Source organism: Aythya fuligula, chromosome 9 (genome assembly GCF_009819795.1).
Source record: "Aythya fuligula isolate bAytFul2 chromosome 9, bAytFul2.pri, whole genome shotgun sequence".
NCBI classification, from domain to species: domain Eukaryota; kingdom Metazoa; phylum Chordata; class Aves; order Anseriformes; family Anatidae; genus Aythya; species Aythya fuligula.
Genome location: NC_045567.1, coordinates 14,169,634 through 14,190,532, shown reverse-complemented (window position 1 = coordinate 14,190,532; position 20,899 = coordinate 14,169,634). Strand labels below are relative to the sequence as shown.

The 20,899-nt window shown below is 39.9% G+C and overlaps 1 protein-coding gene across 1 annotated transcript in view; it reads right to left on the bottom strand.

Annotated features, from left to right (window-relative positions):
- The window catches only part of ATP13A4 (ATPase 13A4), a 39,153-nt gene that overhangs the window by 9,875 nt on the left and 8,379 nt on the right, over positions 1 to 20,899 (bottom strand). Inside the window, exons 3-20 of the mRNA XM_032193270.1 lie at positions 18,667 to 18,804; positions 16,800 to 16,870; positions 16,628 to 16,708; positions 15,696 to 15,765; positions 14,769 to 14,903; positions 14,272 to 14,344; positions 13,478 to 13,609; positions 12,062 to 12,232; positions 11,458 to 11,615; positions 8,258 to 8,446; positions 7,921 to 7,982; positions 7,053 to 7,203; positions 5,560 to 5,646; positions 4,717 to 4,870; positions 4,021 to 4,132; positions 2,016 to 2,140; positions 855 to 1,033; positions 549 to 573 (exon numbers count right to left, since the gene is read on the bottom strand). Coding sequence (XP_032049161.1) covers positions 549 to 573; positions 855 to 1,033; positions 2,016 to 2,140; positions 4,021 to 4,132; positions 4,717 to 4,870; positions 5,560 to 5,646; positions 7,053 to 7,203; positions 7,921 to 7,982; positions 8,258 to 8,446; positions 11,458 to 11,615; positions 12,062 to 12,232; positions 13,478 to 13,609; positions 14,272 to 14,344; positions 14,769 to 14,903; positions 15,696 to 15,765; positions 16,628 to 16,708; positions 16,800 to 16,870; positions 18,667 to 18,804 — 2,113 coding nt within the window. The remainder of the gene's footprint in view (positions 1 to 548; positions 574 to 854; positions 1,034 to 2,015; positions 2,141 to 4,020; positions 4,133 to 4,716; positions 4,871 to 5,559; positions 5,647 to 7,052; positions 7,204 to 7,920; positions 7,983 to 8,257; positions 8,447 to 11,457; positions 11,616 to 12,061; positions 12,233 to 13,477; positions 13,610 to 14,271; positions 14,345 to 14,768; positions 14,904 to 15,695; positions 15,766 to 16,627; positions 16,709 to 16,799; positions 16,871 to 18,666; positions 18,805 to 20,899) is intronic.

The window sequence follows — 20,899 nt, the reverse complement described above, 5'->3', positions numbered from 1 at the left end:
TTTGCCTGGATTTATAAATGTGTTCAGGCATATTATGCTATCAATTTCAACTGGGTTCCTTATATACTTTGAAAGCGTGACCTCAACATTCACATGTTTGGTATAATTTCTGCAGCAGTGGCAATCTGATGGGCTGCACTGTGAGTGAGAGGGGCTACAGGGAACATACAGGCACCATAGCTAGGCATGCCTTCTTGCAGTGAAATACAATGAAGATGCTGCTGAGGCTGGGCTTTGGTGGAGCCCCTCAACAGCCCCTGCAGAGATTCCCTACCATCTGCTTGACTCTAATACTTCTTAGAGGAGGGTCAGCACCTTCAGCCATACTCTGCAGGGAGAGAGTAACAGGTCTTTGTCTCAGTTCCTTTGTGGAGATGTTTGATGAAGTACAATTTCTTAGTATAGCTAGCCTATGTTTCACTGTGTATTTGCAATTTCTCAACTGTTAATCTGTGTTTTAATTCTGCAGGTATGGGAAAGCACTCTCTATATGTTCAAACAGGTCTTGTTCCTTCAGTGCAGTTCCACTGAGTCCACCTCTCTACTACCGAACCTACCTTGCAGGGAAACATGCTTGAAAATTGCATCAGCTAAGCATGAGGGCTATAGTCAAATCTTGTGTACAGCTGTTCTCAAACCTAACCCAGACAGTTAACAAAAATAGTGTTTACAGGATAATATGCTAGGAAGGAAGCTCTAGGGTAGTATGTATATCACTGTTTTTAAACACTTTTCTAGCACATAACATTCTGACATGCAGATGATGGTGAATAACTGGTCTCTGTTATACTAGCATAATCCCACTGTATTATTTCAAGCATTCCAACTCAGTTTTCTTTCCTGCTGCACATCACCTGCTTTACACTCACCAGGCTTCCGTATTCTTCAGTTTTGTTTTCTTCTAGTGGTTTCCAGGTAACAGATGCTAAAAAAGATCCAGGTATTTTGTTTGCTTCCACAAGAATCACTCTGTTTGTTGGAGAAATCATCCCAGCATTTTTGGCAACAGTTACAGCTGTCTGAATGTTATCACCTAGAAAAATCAAGGGCGGTATTATCTACAGTGAGGAATTGTTTATAAAGGAAACATTAGCCTTTTCCTGAATTCCCAGTTTTCAAATATAATCACAAGTATCAATACAATTTCAGTGTCTATGCATAAGGAAGTTTTTGATAAAGATCAAAACTTAGCAGATGAGGTCTGTCTCAATAATTAAATACATATTTCATCTGGCCTGAGCTTGAAGAAATCTAGCTGGGGAGTGTGCTCCTAGTTTCTGTGTTTTAGGCAAGAAAAAAAATAAGGGATTCACTCTTAAGTTGAGCTAGTATCACTGATTCACAGCAATTGCCTTTAAATGTCTTTGGTGTAAGACAGGTACTGAAATAAGTGAAGCCCAAGAAGACAAGGTCTGTGTAATTCCTGGAAAAAATGTCTTTGGACCATGGAAAAACTCGGATTTATCCTATCCAAATCCAAACCAGCTCTTCAAGAAAAAAAAAGAAAAAAAAAAAAAAAAAGTTGAAAAAGTTGGGGGGGGATAAATAGGGACTGGTAGGCATGAAGTACCAGATATCACAATTTTTCATCCTGGTATCCATGCTTGATCTTGGCTCATTTATAACAAAAGAATTTCTCAAGATCCTATAAAGAAGGGATCTGGCATGACATGTCTTCGTGTACAACACCCGATAACCTTAGCAGGGCGAACAAATGGGCTCACTAGAAAGTGTCAGAGGAACAGAAAGGCTGATTTATGGTGAAAGGGGAACAGATAGAGTCAGGTATTTGACAAAGCCCAGTGAAGTTGTCAGGGACATAAGCCTGCATAGGTCAATTCATGTGATTATTACAACACAGTTGCTTCTTGGACTGTAATTGTCTGAAAGACACAAATGCCTGTGCCTTCCTACCAGTGGTGGTGATAAAGCAGCAGACTGCTTGTTCACTCACATATGGTTGAATTCCTTATCTGGGTGAGCAGCCACATAAATAATCCATCCTATTTAGATACCTGTGACCATAACACTCCTGATGTGGGCAGCACTGAGCTCTTCCAGTACAGGCTTTGTCGCTTTCTTCAGCCGGTTCTCCATTATCAGCAGACCTAGGAATGTCAGATCTGATTCCACCTCCTCCCTTAAGAATGAAGATGAGAAAGAGATGTAATTCCTCTTTTTCCTTTTGGCCTGAATTTGCTGATAGCCAGTTACAACAGTTAACCATCCTGCCTAATTCAAAAAGATTAAAATAATTTGTTTGCTTTTAGCAGTCTTAGGCTGTCTGTCTTTTGTGGTGTTATTTCAATTTCAGCTGGGTTTGCATTCTACCAGCAATAATTGGTGCTCGTGGTATATGGAGGATCTTCACTTGGTTTTCATCCTTCTATTCTAGTCTTCCTTTGTTCTGAAGAAACAGTTCAGTACATAGCCAGCTTCCAGATCATGTTTGCTAAATTATCAAACCAAAAAAGAGATGATTTGGTGTACACGCTCCACACAACAAAAGGAAGCCCAATGGATAAGTTGGACTGTTTTCTATTAATGCACTATCCCCAGCCAGTATGCAAAAAAGACCCTGATTTTCCTGCAGGATTCCCAAACTGGTCTGATGTTCTGATTTGAAAAGTTCATGCACACTGCTCCTCCTCATTTGAGGTCTGTACAATGAAGACACATGCCTCAGTAAACTTATCAGCTACTCTTAACAGTAGGACCCAAGTAAACAGCATGTGGGATCTCCAGCTCTCTCTCCTATTCTCTTTTTCACACCTGTGCTAATGCCTTTTTTTTTTTTTTTTTTTTTTTACAGTTGAACACACACAGTTCAGAACAGAATTTCATAAACAATCCCATCATTGTGGTCTAAAAGAGAAGTTCCCCAGGAAGCTGGGGTGACTCCTCTGAGGAGTTTGAAAGAAGTAAAAGCTTTCAAACACTTATTTTAGCCACAGCTGTAAGTAGGAGGTGAGGTCAAACACTTGCATGGCAGTAAGAGCAGCTGAGTCAGGTGATGCTGAATAGTCACTGCTTTCATAGCAGAAGTAGTGTTTGACCTCCCATCATCCTTTTTCTCCTAGCAGTATATACATCACCCATGTTATAACTGCACACAGAGCTGCAAACTCTGGGCCATATCACACACATTTGCTCATTGGGTTGGATAAGTCTGTTATGACACCTGTCACAAGAATTAAACAAATCATTTGCACTTTGCCTCAGTGTCACTGACTCTTTCTGCAAAGTGAAAAACAAACACTGTGAAAAAGCAAGTGAGCCCTGTCTAGATTAGGACCTGCAGCTAGTAAACAAAAAGGACAACACATGCACCAAGTAACTACAAATGTTTCACAAGTGGTATTTCCGGAGTATCACAAGCAAGAGCTAGAGGGATTTGGGTAAAGAGCCTACAGACTCATATGGAGGTGTTTTTGAGTGAGGCCTGTGTAAAATTAGCTCCATGAGAGTAGCAGAAGAATTTGCTGACTTCTCTAGAAGCTATAGAAAGTTAAAACTATAATGTTAAAGGAGTGGACCAAGACAGCAGCAGAAGATAGTCTGCTAACTTTGACTGGGCTAGAGAATAGGTAGCATTATGGGGGTCATCTGCTGTCTTTGCTTAATCAAGGAGCCATGAAAACAAAACAAAACAAAACAAAAACAAAAAAGAGAGAGAGAGAGACTGCTTTGGCTGAAAGCCTGGATAAATATGCAAAGAGATTGGTAGAAATGATGGACTGAGAGAAGGGTGTACTAGGCTTCAGGGTGTACTAGAGTTAAACCTCCTATGTTGAAGAAATGTGTAAAGATTCTAAGCATGTGCTGTAAGCATGGGGTAGTGAAGTGCCCTCTACTCATTCTCAGATAGACATATATCCAGATTTAAATCAGATTCTCTTTGGCCTGAGTCTAACAAAACTATCTGTACTACAGCCCTGCTCCTAGCAGAGGCTTTGTGGTACCGGTATTACGTGAGGCTCATGGCTGAATGTTGCTGATAAGAAGCAGCCTACTGCTTACCTTGTTAGATCAGTAGATTGCCTCCCTGTCTGTAGAGACTTACATGCCAGTCCGATGACCCTAAAGCCCTGTGCTGTGTAGAACAGAAGCTTGCTTTCAAAGTTCGATGGGACTGTGAAAAGAGGAAAAGACAGTTCATCAGGGCATTAGACTGCTCTCTAATAAAAATAGAATGGTTTTGGAGAAGGGAAGGTTCCTTCCCAGAGAACAGGTACAACTAGATACCACCAGTAGGCCAAGGGCATTAAATAGAGTTGCTGAAATGAGCTTTGATCAATAAGAAAATCATTGTGTCTCCTCTGCCACTCTGCACTGAGGATCCTAACCTATTCTGCAAAGACCTACCTTATTCTAGGGTGTCATGAATGAGCTGTGCTCTTCTAGCTGCCTACCCAAGGTTTGGAAAGAAAACAAAACATTTTTTTGGTATATACTGGACTAGTAGACTACTCTTTCAGATATTTATTCCAGCAGAAACTGCACACCTTGTACAACAGTTGGTAGTTGCTGTTGTCTGTTAGCCCTGAGAAGGGTCATATGAAAACTTAGCCTTAGACTTGAAGCACAGCAGCCAGTCTCTAACTTTTCAGGCTGAGGAATAAGGTCTTAGACCCAGAAATCTCATTTGGACCTTCCACTTCAACACACCATCAAAGCCATATATGTTTCTAGGACGCATTTACAAACATTAGTTACCTGTTTCTGCTCTGCATAATGTGGCTACCATTTCTGGAGCCCCTTTTGTGAAGACCTGTTTTTCCCCACCAATTTCCTGAGCAATGACAGACATTCTCTGCAAAGCTGAAGAAAATGGAAACTGGTGTAAAATGATAACTCCTTCCACAGAGGCCTAGGAGAAAAGCAAGCAGATTAGATATTGCAGCATGGGTTTTAAACTCTGTCCAAAGGAGCTGAGTTCTCTGAACCATGCTGTAAAACTAACCATATATGATGGACTGATTTGTCAGAATGGGGTTAGAAAAGATGGGTGAACTTTGTACAGATATGTTTAGGTCAAGCAATAGGAAAAGTTCACTGACAGTTTTAGCAGACTTAGATATAATTTACTAGAAGGAACTCACTAACCCTATTTCTTTAAGAAGACTGTGCTTGGTTTTACACTGGTCTTGCAAAAGAAAAAACAGACATCTGAAAGCCAGCCCCTTGTTGTGCATCACTGGTAAAGACCTGACATCAGGTGCTGGAACCCACTGCAGCCCCAATGCTTTAGAGATGATCACCACTCAGCTGAGACTGGACTGAGTCTGGAGCCACCAGAAGAGGTAAATTCCTGGACTGGACAATCTGTCATCTAGCAACGCCCTGCTCAAATCCTTGCTTCTAATGTGAGCAGCAAGCTCCTCCTGGCATCTCTTCTTCATCAGAGTGAGCATGGTGATCTCCCTGCAGGTAGTCCACGCAAGACGATGTGTGGAAGAGATGTCTTGGACTAGGACAAATAAACATTCCTCTACTAAAAGGTAACTCTTATCTAACAGTTTAACTTGATCATGAATGTGAATCTTGCAAATAGCTTACACTGCTGGCTTTAGGTCCAGGTCTAACAACTGTGGCATGTGTGGATCCTTGACCTTCAATGTGATGTCTGCTGGAATCATCTATCACCTGTGTATTGAAAGACAAAAATCTTTTACATCATAGCAGCAAAGCTGAAAGGAATCTTAAGGAATTATTTAGAGCCTTTCCTTCCCTCTGAACAAGGTATCTTACTCATTCTTGATAGAGGTTTGTCTGACCTCACACTAAAAGCTTCTGTAAGAGAAAACTCAATGCCTCCCTTGGCAATCAAATCTAGAGCTTCACCAACTTCACTAAGATACTGTTGTACTCCTGCACAGAAAATATGTTGTGTTATCTCCCAGACAAATCCTTTGTCCCTTACAATCCACTCAAACATGTAAAAAACATTTTTCCTAGATATAACAGACCCAGTGGAAAAATAATAATTAAAAAATTATGTTAATGTAGAAAGCAGCATTCACTGCTCTTGAAATCTTCAACACATCAGCTGTTTTTTTTAATCATCACAACATGACTGTGAGAACAAAAATATTTTATGGTGTCAAAGGGCACACAATTATTCGTTTCTGCCTAAGGCTGAGATAGTGAAGCGATGCCCCAGTGAAGAAAAAAAAAAAAAAAAAGTCAAACCAAACTAAAAACTCAAATTCCTGTCACTACTGGATAGTTCATTCCATGAAACTTGGTTTTACGTATTTTGCAAATACAAAACAGACAGGTGTTAAGTATGGGTGTTGTCACCTAATCCAGCCCTGAATCTTGTCTTACATCAGCAGTGGCTTGTGGCTATTATCTTCTACCAGGTAATTATTGACTATTTCTTTTACCCATCTCACATTTGCAGCCTTTCAGTTTTTCATAAATGTCCATTTTTTCTTCAATTGATCAGATAGTAAACAGGGACATGGATGGCATTTATAGGTAATAGGACAGAGAATGAAAGCACAGTGCTTTGACAGCTACTGTTTTTACTCTGCTCTCATTACTCCACAACTGTAGTAGTTCTTTCCCAGCTGTGAGGCCTTCTACCAGCCTTAGGTTTGAAATCCCATGCCTATGTGAAACATCTCCTCATCAACAGAGCTCTAACAAAGGTCAAAGTATTGTATCCAATTCAAAGCTAGCAGAAATCTGTTATATGCTCCATAAAACCAGTCTGCATCTACATGTAAGTTACATCTGGGGCTTCCTGTCATCTGGCAGCAGCCACAATCAGAGCTAATACCCCAGTAGGGTTTGCATGATATTCGCCACTTGCAGTCAAATGATTTAAATACTCAGAGTACCCTGGGGTGAAAGCTCTAGGCAGAAACAAGGAACATTTCTCTAAAAGCCTAAGCATGTGGTATCCCTTCTGGGATTACTTATTACTTACTGTTTTACTTATGTGTGGGAAGTGGCTATTTGCATGGAACAGCTTGAGATATTTCTCCTTTGCAAGAATATCAAAACTCCCCACTACTATTTGCATAACAAAAGCGCAGCATTACCCAGTTAGTTGCCTCAAACATTTTCACATCCAGTGGGTCTCCTTGGATCTTGCCCTCCCAAACAATTAGTGAATGACAAACCACCATTGCTCTGAACAGTGGGCCCCAAGGCAGGCTGTGGTCTGCAGGAAAACTGTGAAAGTCCTGGAAACTGACACAAAAGACATCATAAAAAATACCATCAGAGAACACCAAACACATGCGACTAACAGAAAAAAAAAAAAAAAAAAAAATCCTTAAGGAGACTGTTAAAGTCCTATCCTGTGATCAGACAATAAGCATGTTTCTGGGGACTAGTCCTCCCCCAGAAGCTATTTTTCATGCACATCCCTGGCTAGGATACACATGTTCAGAATAGGTATATTCTACATGCTTAAGAGCCAATTGGGATGGATGGAGAAACAGATTATTCTGAAACATCTTACTTAAGGTTTGTGCAAGGATTTGAGCTGTGAGGCTCATACAAGTATGAGCATCTTTGTGCATGCACACTTCTGGAAATGTAAATGGGCAAAAACATTGCCACTCAGTTCCTGCAGTGCCCATCTCATGGGTAACAGGGTCTTCTTGTCGTAAAGGGTTGGGGCACTGCTGCAGCTTTGAAAGCTAACCTAGCATGTCTACTGCAGAATACCATGCCCGTGCGTGCTCTGCCTAATGCTGACAATAGTGGCTGCATCTTTTCATGGGATGAGGCAACCAACTAATTTTCCAAAGGCTACAGAAATAATATTGGTAGTTTAAACATGGGGAACTTCTAACTGTTGTTTGACATTAACCGTCTTTTAGATTTGTTCATATATCCAAGAGGAGAATCTGGTCACTACTCTACCAAATTTAACTTCCATTGGTTGTCAAAGAGCCTTACCAATTTCTTTCAGAGGGCAGCAAGCCCCAGAGATCCAGGCCATCTTCTGTTAAGGTGCCGGTCTAAGTTAAAATGTACATTTAAATAAAATTCACACATGAGATCTCCAAGAGGAATAGAAAGCAAGACATATTTTTAAAAGTTACTGTTCAGAAATGCCAGCACGGTGCAGAGCAAAAGTGCTACCAGCCAGTTCCTAGATTCCAAGAAAAACAACAATGCACAACAATGTCTGTTCAGACAACAATATGAAAAATGCTTGACCAAAACCCATACCCTCCCACAGCTAGCATTGCTCCCATTGCTAACACAAGAGTAACCAACTCATAGAAGTTACTTTGTCAAAGCAGATGAGGTTCAGCTGTCCACACATGTTAATCCTCTGTGGGCTGATGCAGAAGATGCCCTTTTTCTTTAGCCTCCTCTGTGTATAAATGATCCCTGTGGTCAAGGCAGCCGGCAGGGCTGGGGGGACAGCAATAGTGATAACATCCAAAGCTTTCTTCACTACTTCTCCAGCCTCCTCCTGACATAAAATCAAAGACAATTATCAGCAAGAAGATAGCAAGGAGTGCTGCTTGGATTGTCTGAGTATAGCTCTCATCTCTCCTCCCCTGCACTACAGGTGAATCATGCTCTGGTGTTTTCTGCCCATGGTACATTACATATTCATCTCCCTCTGAAACGAATTGTTTTGATTTAACCAAAGGGCTTAATGCTACAGAGCAGCCTCCAGACCCTCCCTCACTCCCCATGTCAACAAACCTGCCAAAATTCACAGTCTCCTGTAAAGCACATGAGTTCAAATGTGCCAGATATGCTATTGCATCACCTTCAGTCAAGCCCAGCTCACCATTGGGCAGCACACAAGAAACTGCCATTTTTATGGTCATTCATCCAGCCACCTACAGACATAGCTCTGGGCTCCATACTAGCATGATGGTGAGATATGGGACAGTGGTAAAAAGGGTGGCACAAAGGAAATTGCTTTTATGTGCAGGAAGAGACATGGAAGTAAAAATTACATTTTAAAAAGTAATCTCTAAATTGAAAGCATAAGAAATTGGTCTTAAACTGATTGCCAGTGCACTGAATGTTGGCACTGTTATTCTTGGCGGTCAGTATCACTAACTACTAAAGGATCAAATGCATTTCAAATTGGGGTCCCAGGACAGAGACACTGCAGACTAAACCCAATTTGCAGTTCAGATGGATCTGAAAACCATCACTAGAGTTTTATTATTACTGCTTCTGAGCTTGGAGTTTTGACCATAAACCATGCTGCTTTTGATGTGCTGAATTTTTATCATGTTCTCATTCTCCCTTCATTGATACTGCTTCAGACCACAGAAAGCTCCAGTTTGGTACTATTCTGTATCTATTTTATGTAAGAATGAAGCACTTATCACCTTCAGATAAACACAGTCACAGAAGAGAAAGAATGTAGTGTATCGTGACTGAATCTTACACCAGTCTGACAAGAGAGTTTCAGCTACTGTGATAACATCAGCATGTATTTTACATACTACAAAATGGGAAGAGGGTCTAAAAAAAAGTAAAAGCTTCAGAGCAGACACTAAGCTATGTTCTTAAGCACACTTTCTTTGACATCCCAAGGGGAATTCAATTTCTGCAGAATCAACCTTGCCACTCAGCGCTTTGGCTTTCCATTGGCAGATAATTATCAATGTATGAAATGATTTCTGGGAAGTTTTTTTAAAAGCTCTAAAACAATTAGGTTTTCAAAATTGCTCAACTATTGTTTACAGCGCACGACTATTTCTTAGACTGACCTTGACACATGACATGAGAATAAGTGAACTATTTTTAAAAGTGTCAGGCAGTCTCCAGAGATTTAGCGACCTATATGGGAGTCCATGTCTCAGCTACATTGTGGGTGTACCTGCTGCTAGCACTGTCTCCTGGATGGCCACTTTTAAATGGGTGCTGCAGTCTTGTCTTGCCCTATCTTCTCCTGCTTCTGAATAGTCTGTCTGGATTATTTACCATTTCACCTTGTCTGGGGCTGCTGATAGGCACTTAACTATCACCCAGCTCCCCCCACCATGTTCAGATGCTGTGTGACTGTGCCCTGTTTGGTGACAGCACTGCCTGTGCTCTGGTCACCCTTGGCTCCTAGATTGCCTTCCCCTAGGGAACAGCTGGCCCTTGCTGCTTCTTGACACAGCAACTCTTAGTTCTACACTGAAAAACTTGATTAAAATTACCATATAGAATGAATAGACCCCAATGAATATAGCATATTAGAGAAGAGCTAACACAGTCTTCACAGAGGGAATTCATGCCCCATAAACCTCCTAGAGAACTCTGTGAAAATAAGTTGTGATGTGGGTGAGTGATTCAATTGATACAAGACACTTAGATTTCAAAAGTTATTTCCCAAAAGCTCTCAAGGATATTAAGCTTAGTGATTACTAAGTGAAGGTTTGCCCACTATACAAATGACTAAACGAAGATATGAAAAAAAAAGTGCAGAAGGAAATAGGGAGCTCTTTATAACATCAGTAAATTTTGGGGATGTATTTTTATACCTGTACTGTTCAGGGCTTTATAATGTGGAAGAAAAGAGGCTGAAGGGGTGGACAAGGATCTGTAAGTCATGAACAGTATGGAAACATCAAATAGAAAGCAGCTATTTACTGCTTCTTAAAAACAACAATCTACAGTGCCTTCAGTGATTTACCAGAAAGTAGGTTTAAAAACATCTTTACACAGTACGTAATGAAACTGTGGGAATCACTGCCACAGGTGTTGTCAAGGCCAAGGCATAAATTAATTTAAAAATCTATTAAACTAGACTCTGGGGGATTTTCAGTAGCTATTAAAGCTAGACGATCTAGACACAATCGATGGCTTACTGAATTCTTAAACCTTTCTGTTCAAGAAGCCAGAAAACTATACCAAGGAAGAACTGTTCTGTACTTGGTTCTTTATAACTTCTTTCCACAAGCATCTAATACCAGTTAGTGTCAGAGACGGTGGATAGGGATATATGGGTCTTTCATTTGAACTGAAGTTTTAGGAAAGTTGCCTTTTCACAATGGCATGCTAGTCTGTGTCTGAACCTATGACTGACTGAAGATTTTTCTAAGAATGTACAAAAAGTGCCACAAGAACTCTCTAAAAGATAATTGCAAAGTGCTAAGCTCTTGAGATCTCCCATTTTCAGAGATCTAGGAAGCATTCTGCCAATCATATGTGTTTGCTCTTATGTATTAGCGAGCACAGGGTAGACAATACACAAATAAAGAGGTAGACACTATTCAAAAGGTTACTGATTTATAAGACACGCAATGCTCACACCTTGCTAAGAACTCAGAGGAAATGAAAACTGAGACACGGTAGGTTTTGGCACCTTAGAATTAATATCTAAGAGCTTGTGGTGTCACAAAGACAGTTGCCTCATATACTAAAGTGGAAAGAATCACGCTTTTATATATAAATGTATATGAAGCCACTCAAGTTCAAGTCTCTTTAAGCTGGCTGTGAGTACTTCTCCTGCATTTAGTAACTCACCCCATTAAGTGCAAATACACACACTGTGTAGATCATTCCAATGGCTGCAAATGCTATGAGGCACATCAGGAACCGAAGGGCATCTCTGTACAGCTTGAAGTTCATGGGTTTAGGGTAGAGAATAGACCTCACCAGATCTCCTTTGGCTGTATTGAAACCTGCAAAGAAAAACAAAAATCATTAGTGAATTTCCAAAAATTAGTGAATTTCCAAAAGTTCACTAAGAATAAATGTAGGATTTTGAAATAACTCAAAATATATGTAACTGAGAAAGAAGGCCCAGATCCTTCATTTTACTGTATATGAACTACTCTGCAGAGTATAGAAAAAAATTGTCACAAGCAGGAGGATTTTTTCAACATCTCAGAAGCAAAGCAAGATTATTCTTTGTAACCACAATGCTAATGATTTTTGTAAAAGTTATGCCAAGCAAACTGAAACAATGCATAATAGCTTAGTCCAGCCTAGGGTATCAGTTCCCCACCTGACTGTTGTGAATTTGGGTTAACTCCTTTAACTTAAGGTGCACCAGAGAACTTCAAGTCAGACTCTGTTGTGTTAAGAAAAAGCATTAAAGGAAAAGCAAACTGAAGTGTTGACTGACCAGTCCGCAGCACCACAGCTTTCGCTACTCCTCTGTCATCTCCCTTGGTCTGTATGACCTCTGTTCCACAGAAGAGGACATGTTTTTTGTAGTCCTCTGCACAGTGCATTCTCCAGGGCTTCAAGTTATCAGCTTGGGGTAAGCGGGTCTTTGTTACAGGAATACTTTCTCCTAGGGAAGATTATCTCAGATAAGGAAAAATGCAGTACACCTTAAAATTAGCCTGCTGACTTTGAAGTCAGTAAAGTATCTAGATAGACAGCAAACATATTTACTAGAGAAACCAGTTTAGAGAAATGTTAGTTTTATATCGACACATCTTCAGAGTGAATAGGAATTTGCAGCCTAGCAAGCAAAGAACAGATCCTGCCAGAGAAAATCTCTCCTTTGCATCAGTACAATAACTTCTTTTAAGTCCGAGAAATTAAAACAGCCCAAGGACTTGGAGCCCTGGCTGTAGATACAGAAACTTGAACAGAGACCTTAACTGGTGTTGCATGACTCCAGTTGATGGCCACAAGTTGTTCACCTAGTTTGACCTCCAGGTACAAGCCACTACATTATTCCCTCATGCCAATTTAACGTGACATTAGCTATTTCCCATTTCTAAGAAAAATGAGAGCCTTTAGCTCTCTGCTTGACAGCTGACAAATATCCTATTTATGTCAGAGCAGATGCACTCAGGGGAAGAAGCAGTAATACTTTTATTGAATATCTGGTATCTTGGGCTTTCTAAACAAAAGAGGGTTCTGGAATTTCTCATTTATATTGAAATTTCAGAACTGTTGATTTTGGTTTGATTCAGACTGGGACCAAATTTAAAGACAAGAAACAGGACTATGAACAACTCCTGCACCAAAAATCTTTTTTTCCCGTGAACTCTCCCACCTGGTATAGTCTCCACTGCTATCATATGAATGTGAGTTAAGTGTATGCAGATTGAGACAGATACTCCAGCTGGTTGGAGACATTTCAGCAGTCAGGATGAAACATTCAGAGAAATCCCTACAGTCTGAATGGACTGGGTGCCTGTGTGGGAACAGCTTTTTTTCCATATCTACTGTTTCTTTTCTTGTCCTGTTCATTCTCCTTCACTGTCTGCCCTTCCTTTCTTTCTAGTTTAAGTATTGCTTCCTAAATATTGTACCCCAGAAGGGAAGAAAAGGATGAGCAGCTCTTCCCAAAGTCCATCTTGTCTAGTTAGAGAAGATGGGAATCTATTGTTGCTGGGAATAACTATTGTATAGTCTTTTTCATAGCAAACATTCCAAAGAATGTCCTTCTAGGATAGCTATGGACTATCTCATAATAAGGATGATACGTGATAATGATAACGCTGTATGTCCTGTGCCACTGCCTGAAACCACAGGGCCATGATGATGTTTTAATGGTAAGCCTGGGAGGGACAAGCTGTACCTGTCAGCATGCTTTCATTTACTATGCACTGCCCACTGATCAGGATGGCATCACAAGGCAAAAGGGCTTTGCCCTCTTTCAGAACCAGAAGGTCTCCAGGAACAAGATGGTGCGATTCCAGCTCTTGGAAACCTGCGGATGACATGTAAAGGAAACTTTGTGCTTTGCATGTTTCTCTGTGTTACAAAGAAAAGTACAAGGAGCTACCAGTTGAACATATTATTACTTCTTTATAATGGCTGATAAACAATGTACAGCAAGAATGACCTGAGAATACAACATTCCATATTAAGAAAAGTCTAGGCACCAGTTCAAACTGCAGAACTTATTTTTATCTCCCCATACCCCAAATCATAGCTGCTATTCCAATGTCCTGACCTAACTAAAGAAGCTTGGATCTACATTTCTTATTTTGACATTTTTACTTTGACTCCCTCCTTCTGGATTGTTCTCCAAATACCATGACAATGAACAGACTTTGTATACAGCAATTAGGTGGACTCATAACCACTAAGTGGTTATGTGGTTGGCTTTGTCAGCACAGCTTTAAGAAAAATGGCATCGTTTTCCTGATAATTTTTTGCTAAGGCTGTGCTCACGCAATTATGAATATGATTGATGTGCCACAACATACTTCTAGGTCAAACTAAACCAATCTGCAGAAGCTAGTTAAAAAGGTTGAGAGACAATAGAGGAAACTGCTCTGGAAGGAATTTGATACTACATATTCTCGGTTTTGGTATACATTGCTACAGAAATGAAACACATTGAAGAAAGAAGTGTGCAGGAGTTACCTTCCTTATTTCTGCAGACAGTGACCATGATGTTGTTATGAGACTCAACCAGTCTGTGCAGTTTAACTGATTGCTATAAATTAAAGGAGAACATAAAAAAAAGTGTTACATCTTACATGATGCAATTCATCCACTAGCAATTATTCCCTTCTGTTATTTGTGGTTATGAGAGCCCTCATAAACTGGGGTCTGTCCCTGCCAAGAACTGTACAATCATACAGAGAAAGAAACTCCCCACCCTAATTATGGAAAAGGTGTAACAAAAGGTTACAAAGCAAAGCACTGGAATGGGGAAGGCAGGATGTGGGTAAAGTACCACACAAAGATTATTATGACTAGGAGGCGAGGCCACTGCACCTGCTACTACATAATGTCACGAGACTAAACCTCTGAGTAACTCTCAGGGCACAGTACATATGCATGTTGTAACATATTGGGCTTTCCCAGACATTAGAAATAAGCCTTCCTTGTGGAGAAAGGTGAGATGTCTCACCTACCTGTCTAAGTTCGTATACAGTCAAAGAAATTGAGAGGAGAGACATGATTATGATGGCAGTGGCATATTCCATGTAATCTTCCGCAAACCACAGACACACACTGAACAGCTGGAACACGTAAAATGGATTCAAGACCTGTTTGGAGAGGGAGCATTACTCAAGAGTTAGCCACATTTAAATGACTCCAGTATACCCAGAAAGCATTCTGCTGGAGGTGGGCTAGAATAAAAGCTATTGAGGTAAGTATTGAGTCTCCCCACCCTCTTTCTGATTTTGTTAGCAGTGGCTTCCGTCTAATCACTCTGGCCCATCTCCACTGAAAGAAAGGGCCAAATAATCTGGACTAATAAGGATGCTATTTGAGAAATGAATGGCTCAACCTAGTCCTTGCTTTGCTCTGCTCTTTACAAGAAATGTAACAGAGGTGAGAGGAGATCAGGTTGTGAAGCAAGCATGGAGCTCACATACCATGAGCACCACCTCCACCTTGCTTAGGGCACACGTATAAATAGCTGCAGTCTAGAAAGGAATATTGGTGCTTTACGCAATGCTATGCCCAGAGTCATGAGCTCATTGGATCTCTCTGCAGCTGTAGGCATGTGCCAGCAAGTGCTGTTCACTTCATCTCTGCTGATTAAGAGACAGCCTTTGCCTGGAAGGTTTGATTTTCAGCACAGCTTGTAAACATTCACTGACCCTTGCAAGGCCAACAGAATGAGCTCCTAGGACACAGGCATGGGGATGGAGCATTTGGAATAATGGAGAAGAAATGAATTAATTGTGATTTTATGAACAGGATATGAAAAAATAGTGTGCTTGATGGGTGACTGCTAGGAAGCTAATTCAGACATAGGATCCATCTTATTCTATATGCATACTCTGTCTCCCCAAGTAGCCTTAAGAATAAAAGCAACAGAAATGTTGAACCTCTTTGATGAGTAGTTTCCAAATAGGGATCACTGGAACATCAATACTGTTTGGCCCACATATCGCTCTCCTGCATGGGATAAAGATACATGACTTACAGATAAAACAGTGACGATATAGCTTGCTCAAGAAGCTGCAGCTTTCAATAGTCCAAAGAGCTTGTATCAATCCTAATGTAAAGTCTGTGAGGATATTTTTCCAAGAAAAAAGATAAAAAAAATTAATACTCCTTACAGTGTTTATGTCAAAAAAGATTACCGCATCCGTGAAATCTACTCAAAAAGACGAGAGGTATAACACAGCCATTAGGCAAATGTTTCTAACATGCAAAAACGCCTTTGAAGCACCACAAAATAAAGAATCCTGCACCTAAAAAGAAATGATCTGAAAACAAAAAATTCTGCATAAAGTTAATCATAGCATGACTTGAATGAAAGCTTCAACGTGAGCTAATGTCAGGAGCTGTATTTTCAGTATTTAATCAACAAAATATCATTTCTGTATTTAGCAGTTTCAGGGGTACCCAATCAGTACATTTTATAATGATACAGTAGCTTGTTAGAATAAATTCAATGACCGAATTAAATAATTTATACATTCAATATAATTACATGGAGTCCTACTGAAAAAGCACACACACAACTAATCTCCACTGTCTCATGGAGGCTTTCTCCTGTTGCGATCAAGAACTGCTCAGAGTTAATTACAAGACATAGATATTTCTTGATGGAGAACAGTATTTTAAAAACTTTGACAAGGAACACACAACATTCTCTAGCACTTTTCATTCATCTTTTGCACGTATGGTCATTTCATCTAAAATTATGTGCTTATTAATGTGTATACATAAAGCTCGAGAAAAGTGCACTAGCAGCAGTAAATTTAAATCTTTTTGAAATCCATATGCATTCAGAGTGCTTTAAAATATGTACCTGATATTCTGTTCATTGCAGGTGAGACCAGAACCAAATTTGGCATGTATAGCTGAACAAGTGTGGTGGTCTTCTAGGGCTCTAAAATATAAATGGAATGTTTTCCTTAGGGTGTTATTCCGAAGAAGCTTGACTTTCTCAGAGACTCATGTAACCAGTGCATGGAACTCACCCAACTTTCTGGAACTGTTTTGCATAGATATTCCAAACATAGCGGATTTTTTGCACTTGGATACTTTTCACCTGCAAAATAAAGCAAGGACAACAATAGTTGAAACTCAGCAAACACAAATATTCCCAGGCCTGCTCACAGATATGCCAAGAGACAAGAAAGGCCATTCCAGGATAGCTCCTGAATCACTGCTAATGCTAAGCACTTGCAGAGCAGTTATCTGTGAGGAATGCATGCTGTCATTTATGACTTGCAAAATGAGTCTGTCCTGTCCTGTGTAATAATAACGAAGCCTGTTAGAGATAAAGGTGTTTCACATCAGCTGGAAGAAGGCAGTGCTATACACCTATACACACAAGTAATAAAGAAAGCAGCTCTAGGGGACTCTGCCTACCCAGTGCAATAAGCACTATTATAGACCAATGAAATCTACACTCAGCTTATACCCTGATTCAAAATGGAGCTATAACCACAGTCATTAACCTAACAAGAGGTCTGTACTTAGGAGCAAAGGAGCTGCAATATTTGCAATGCTAAAAACTGGACTGGGAAATGAGGGACTCAATGTGCTGCAGAAGTAGCTCCTTGGATAGCTCTCAGGCCCTACACAATACTTGGTGGTATTAGGCAGCTTAAAAGGCAAAAAGGTTTTATAACTAACATATAAGTAGGAGCTTTTGAATTGCTAGTGAAGGATTAAACTGCTCTTTGCTTCTTGAAATCCGTTCTTTTCTACCTAGATGTTTTGACTGATACTACTGTTGCTCAAAGGGCCTATTATTTAAGGGCTATATTGAGCTTTTTTGTTACTAATTCAATCCTCTGAAGAATGTTACAAATCAGTCTTCACTTTCATACTGTGCCAGTTGATTAAACTAGCTGGCACTAAACTTTCGTATGTACATTAAGATACAGACACACAAAACAGCAAAACCAGCAAGAGCTTTGCTTAGCTGAAGTTGGGTTTATAATGAAAATATCTCCTGAAAATTGCTGTAGATACAAAAATAAACGCTAACAATATATAGCTCTTTTATGGGTTATCCAGTGGAGTGATTTAGTGTCTATAATCAAGAGGCAGATATTAGCAAACGTACCATTGCATTCCCATTGCTTACACCAATTTAACATTTGATGCTAAGCAAGACATATAACTGCACTGTCCGGTATTTGTTCTAAAATAGGGATAATTGCATTTACTCAACTCATGAGGGACCTTCTGATTTGCTTGGATCAATTAATCATCTGCCTTCTCCCCAGTGCCTCACTGGGATCTCTAAGCTATGGAACTGGCAGAGACCAGGATATTTTTTTGCAGGAATGGTTGGCAGTTTAAGAGATGACTCCAACAAACATACTTTAAAGCACAAATTGATGCGTACAAAGGCAAGAAAGAAAAACATGCTTCAGAGACTTCTTGGTAAAACATTTCTGGAGACAACGATAGAGTTTTGCCAAGGCACTTTTCTGTTCTATTTCCCCTTAGCTGCATTCATCCCTGCTTTCATGTTGCTGTTGGAGCTGTGATGTTGAGTTCCTCAGTTTCCCTGCAGACACACAGGCACCCCTAAGTTCTTTGATTTCCATGCCAAGAGTGAGTGTTTGATATGAAACTGCTTCTTCATGGCCAACTCCAGTGTTTTGAGTGTCTCCTATTTATAATGTAGTAAGAGACTCTCCCCTTTGTAGTAAGAGAGGATTTTTACAAAGGTGAATACAGTTCTCCAAGCTTGTCTTTTCACAGCTCACTATATTATCAAGCTGTAAGTCTCTTAGCTGGATATGTTTCACAGCTCACTTTTACTCCATAAAGCCTGGCTGAGATTTGCTGTCATCTCCCAGATGCTGCAGGCAGTAATTGACTTACTTGTAAACTTGGCTTCATTAAGGCTTCGTTGAAGATTGAGTCTTCTTCAGCAATGCCTGGATAATCCAATTTACTTTTGATAACTGCAGACACAGAGATCCATGTCACACTCTTACGTGAATAAATCTGAAATTCATCCTAAATGAATATAAAAGAGAAGTGTCACAATTCCCCTCAAAATCAGACCAAAGTCACCATCAGTTTAAAGTGAATGATTACTGTAGGCTTTCTAGAACACTGCTCAGCTTTTTCAAGGAACTTGCCAACAGCAACCTCCCAGCACCTGTGATTGATAGATAAATCAGCAGAAGGGGAGCAGAACCACAGTCCTATCTAAATGTGAGTACTGCAAAGTAATTCACTCAGCACAGGTCCAGTGCTTGGCTGATAAGGGTGGAATGTGAACACCTGGGTCATGATCAATAAACAAGCAAACAGTATAGAACAATCTGAGATTGTGTGATCAGACCGTAAAGGGAAGGTCAAAAAGTATATAGCTCTGTACTGCAAGATGGATGTTCGGTATAATACCTTTTCACCATCATTCATGTGTTAACACTTCATTGGAGTAAATGTGGTAGAAGCCATGACTCTCTTAGAGTAACCTTAAACAAGCTTTTGCCACAGTGAGGTCATAATCTTGCTTTTTTTTTTTTTTTAATAAATTCAACTTTGGAACTGCCTGATAACTAGTATTGTTAGTGCAGTCTTAGAGATTAGCGCAACTACTGTAATAAGTACCATCATGTTAAGTCTCAGATGGAAACACTGAACCACATGCATTAAAGCCAGCTATGGGACTGACTTATATGTCATACTCAGTACGTGAGAATTTTGGCAGATGGAAAAAGCTGATTACCTCAGCTGGCCAGGTTCTGAAAGCAGAGTTATTACACTTTACTTAGAAATGACAGCAGAAATATAAAATTATGAGTACTTTTGAATAATTTAAGGGTTCAAAAGAAGACCTTTAAGAGTTTTTATATATCTTAATTATTTCTGAACTTCTTTTCTTAAACACATATTATGAGTAGAATAACATTTATTTTCTGATATTCATGTTTAATTTAGATTTCAGAATTAGTAGACATTGGGATGCAGATTGAGATGGGAAGCAATGAATAACACAGGTGCTCATTATTTAAACTAAAGTGAGTCAAACTTCAATAACAAAAGTGAGTTAATAGGCTCTTACATTGCCATTGCAGAGATGATGATAAATTATGAATGAAGGTCTTATGTGAGGCAAAAGAGAACTCCAAGGATCAAGCTGACAGGGTTACTTCTATTCTCATTAGCAGTAGCCATCACATTTAAGAACTAATGCAACCAGAAGGAAGGGGGGGGGGGGGGAAACTGTCATTTTCATGCAAAGGACCCAAGAAGGAAATCTGCAATTGCCAAATGCCCAGAGCATATTTTTGGAGAGCTTACTGATAAAAAGAATGTACAATATGATTCAATTCGTGTTTAATTACATGAAGGATCATTTTAAAACTCATTTATGCGAAAAGTGCTTGGCATGGCAAATCCATTTAAAATGGCACACAAGAGTAGGTAATTAAAAATGCAAACTGAATTGAAGATTAAAAAGGGAGATTAAACCTAATATGCTTCCTATTAGGTTGCAGATTGTTTCCATATAAAATATGCAACAGGCAGATCTGTGATTTTCAAAACTCAAGATTCTAACTGCTTACTGTTGTGCTCCTTTAAGAAGGTAGCTCAAATACAGTGGTAGCACGTTCCATTTTGCAATTGCACATGCCATTGTTCAGGAGTCTCTGAAGCAGAAAAAATCAAACTTGTTGAAGAAAACTAACACTGCCAAGCTCCTGGGGTGTTCGGGCTCAGCTGGGATTCAGAATCAAGTTTCAGTTTGCTTCTTTCAGTTTTGCAGTAGCTTCCATGAAATGAAATCAGGGTTTGGGTATGTGGCAGAGCTTCAGCACAGTTTTCAATGGATAGAAGAACAACTAGCAAAACATAACAGACCTGAAAGCATTATCTGCAGGACTACAGCCTTATTGGACACATGAAAGGACTGATGGAAACCAGAGGCATACAGACATGAAAAGCAAGCAGTCTGTGCTTGCCCTCTTCCTTATACTGATCCCTCATCATGCACTGTTGGACACTGGGACACTGCTGGGGACAGAGCTACACAAATCTTTGGTTTGGTCCATTGTCTAAATTCTAGCAGAGAGGGACAGCTTCACTAGGATGACCAAAT